General features: G+C 34.7%; 1 protein-coding gene across 1 annotated transcript; it reads left to right on the top strand.

Annotated features, from left to right (window-relative positions):
• Window positions 1-2,749: 2,749 nt before the first annotated feature.
• On the top strand, window positions 2,750-3,283 carry LOC309543313 (uncharacterized protein; the record flags this gene model as incomplete). The annotated part of the gene is made up of 1 exon (XM_082242768.1): window positions 2,750-3,283. The coding sequence occupies one exon, from the start codon at window positions 2,750-2,752 to the stop codon at window positions 3,281-3,283; it is 534 nt and encodes a 177-aa protein (XP_082098894.1).
• Between the last annotated feature and the right edge of the window lie 438 nt (window positions 3,284-3,721).

The raw sequence follows: 3,721 nt of genomic DNA, 5'->3' as shown, positions 1-3,721 counted from the left end.
AAATTCTTTAATTGTAATACTCAATACCTAGTATATCTCATAACATGTAAAGCTTGATCTATACAGTATGTAGGTAGGACTACACGTAAACTAAAGGAACGATTTAGGGAGCACCTTAGTGACATAAAAACCTTGAAATCCATCAATGTCTCCCGCCATTTCAATATTGAACACGGGGGTGACACTTCCCTTGTACAGGTTCAGGTCATAGATCATATTACCAAACCTGTCAGGGGAGGTGACATTTTTTGACTGTTATGTAAGAAAGAGGTCTTCTGGATCTTTAGACTCCAGACACGTATGCCACATGGTCTCAACTTTGAGTGGGATGTCACTCATTTTTATGAGTGACCTCCTTCTTTCTTGGATGCATTTTTCTTGAACTGTTTTGCAACACATTCAGGTTCACTAATATTCACATATATTACATATCTTGCATTAATTTTTTCATCTTTTCATATTTTCCAGTTTCATTCCAATTTTGCAGGTCCAATAGATGTTTAAATCATTGGTTATCCAGATACACTTATACAATACTGTGTCTTGTTCTCTTTGTCTCTATAATTCTCTGCATCTTTGGATATAAACGGATTATCTATGCACCGGTGTGATTATTAACTGAATATATGGATTTAATGGTTTACTATGTGTGCTGGTCATTATATGTACTGGTCACCATATGGTCTTAAGTTAAATTTCTTATGGATATTGGTTTGTTCATACCGGTGTCATCTCAGGACGCAGAGCCATAGACACTTTGCATCATGTCAATTTTTGCACTATGTCACTTTATTATAATAATTGAATGATTGATATACAATAGTGCAATAATAATATTGTTGTTGGTTGTCATTCTTGAAGGGGGGTTCCTTTATGGAGCAATTTTTACATTTGTTGCATCTCTATTGTATCTTTATTCGTCAACGTTATTATCTTTTTATGTATTTTTATTGTCATGTTAATCATCACATGTATTATATACACATAATTTTTATCTATTCTTTATTATTTTTTATTAGTGAGTAAACATGACAATTTTTGTACCATCTTTAATATTTATATAATCATTTTCGAAACAACTTTGACGTTTAGGGATCCATTTAATGAAGATGCAAGTTGTATTGTATTAGATATGAGTATGATTAATGTGACGATGTGCATATTGGATAACATTACTGGTACTATACATACGATTTTTCTCTTAGCTCCATTTTGACAAAAAAAATTCCCTAAGTTTTAACTTGTTTTACTTTTTTCATATTTTTCTTCTTTTTCTAGTTTTTCATAATATGGCAATGAAACATATAAATATTTGCATGTTATCATTTGCCATGGATATAATGCCAATTGATTTTGGAATTTACCTAATTATTTTTCACTACCCATTTATACACATTTATTTATTTTCCTTATTTGCACAATACGAATAAATTTTCACTTCTTTTTGATTGGTTATATTATGTTACGATTAAATACCCTTTATGCACAAGTCTTTATATCTATATAAACTTTTGTATTGTGTATATTACTTTTGTGTTCTTCTGGGGTATTTATATATATATACACCTTTTTAATATATTATTCATTATCACTATGTATATATATATACATTTTTTTTTCATTGTTATCCAATTGATACATGTATGTTTAGGTAATCAATTTCCATATACCTTTTAACTCACTTATTTTCTTTGCTACTAGGAATCAAGAAGAATATTTTATACTTTAACTTTGTAGCCTTCTTCCTTCTTTTTTGTTAGATTGTTATGTATATATATTTTTATATTACATGTTTTTATCACTTATCTTTGTATGGCTACTTAGTTGTTTCCTCGTATGAGGGTTCTTTTGTGATCATTTGTCTTTATTATAGGACTGAAGGTTGTTCGGCTCGCATTTCTGTATCATTAGTACAATTAGTTTAAGATGTGCTTAATTACACCACTTCAACACCACCTGCTTGTTTATCTACAAATGCCTGCCGACTTCTGAGGTCTTATTGTGTGGTTATGAGTAAGCGATCGGGTTGTTTCGTGAAACGCGTCAACCTGACACGTCTGTTGTGCACTGTCTGTACGTATTCATCTATGAGGAATAAAGAAATTCATTGATTTCAACAAATTGCCTCGATTGCGGTCTCACCTTTGGATTTCCAATGTGCACCTGTTCTCAGTTCTTTGAGACCCCACTATAATGATACCCCACTGTCCATTGCAAAGTTATTTACAAATCTAAAAACGATTTGGGATTTTCTTCTTTCTTTTTATGTATCTAAACTTCTAAGATCAGAAAATGTACTAAGCTGTGGTGTGTTTTTTTTGTTGGTGAAAATAAAATGTATTTTTAAAAAAAACTTGTTTATTTGCATGCAATAATGTACATGATACATCTGGGTCCTCCATACAAGGGAGAGTCCTGTAGCAGGAGGGAGGAGATTCCTATGAGGTTGAAGAATCTTACCAGCTATCTGACGTTACCTTCTTACCTGTATAGAAAGGAAACTGAAAGTGATATAGAAGTTCCCAGAGCTGCTATAATCTCTCTCCTGTTACTTGTGTCTTGAACGAAAGAGAACTCCACAACATCATGAAATTAAGGACATTTTTCTCATGCAAAAAGGAATATAAAGGAAGAAACATGGAAACAAGACTTCAGATCAATCTGAGACTAGCACTGTGGAGTGACAGTGTAACAGAACAAATATCACCAACCAAAGACACATTACCAGATCCAACTGAGCAGGACAGAAATGGATATCAGGCTGGTGGTGTTGAGCATTTTACTGGTTGCAGTAAGTGGACGCTTGCACAGGAGACTCTGCCCGAAATCCCGCTATTTATCTGTGACGTCTTCTGACATAACAACACTAAAGGAGCTGCAACATGATCATGAAAAGAACATGTCTACCAACGCAATGAGATGCTACAGAAGAATGCTGAGACACAAACCATCTGTATGTGACCTTACGCAGAGGGATCGTCTCATCCTGACCTTGGAGCGGGTGTCTTTAACTGTTGAGGTTCTAACTAACATGTCTACGTCTGATCAGCCTGAAACTGTAAAACAGGCTCTTATGCTTTTCCTCAAACTGAAAGATGATCTGATGGTCTGTAGAGGATCTCCAGAAGACAGTGAGTCTACCTCACCCGAGCTGAAGCTGTGGCTGCATCATCTCCAGCATTTTAAGGAAGCAGCATCTCCAGATTGTGTCCAAGAGGCTGTAATACTTAGCCTTATCCCTCTGAGAGTAGAAGATGTGACATGTTGGGCTCTCAACCACTAACTTACACAACTACATCAAAGAAACGTTCAGCTTACTAAATTCAAGCACAGATACAACTCATCTGCTTTTCATATGAATATAGAAGAACAATGTACCAGTGAAGCATGGACTTTTTCATCAAAGACATATCCTTCTACACCCTGCTACTGAAGGACACAGAGTATTACTTCAAAAAATATGACAGTATGTATTCATCCCTCAATTATTATAAATTGCTTCTACCTGGTGTAGGATATTTATCCTAATCCTCACGGAAATACAATCCTAAAATTTGCAACTTTAGGATTTGTTCGGCATCCACTTATCCTACAATGGATTCCATAAGCACAAACTCCCAAGCCATGAATTGACTTGATTGCTTATTCCAGCAGATGAGATTCCTCTTTAATCTGCAAATGACTGACCCACTCTCTACACAACACAGATACTGTTACTCGT

This window comes from Pelophylax lessonae (assembly GCF_965119305.1).
Source record: "Pelophylax lessonae genome assembly, chromosome: 1".
Lineage (NCBI taxonomy): Eukaryota > Metazoa > Chordata > Amphibia > Anura > Ranidae > Pelophylax > Pelophylax lessonae.
Note: the sequence above shows the minus strand (reverse complement) of the source record. Positions and strands in the feature narration are given on the sequence as shown.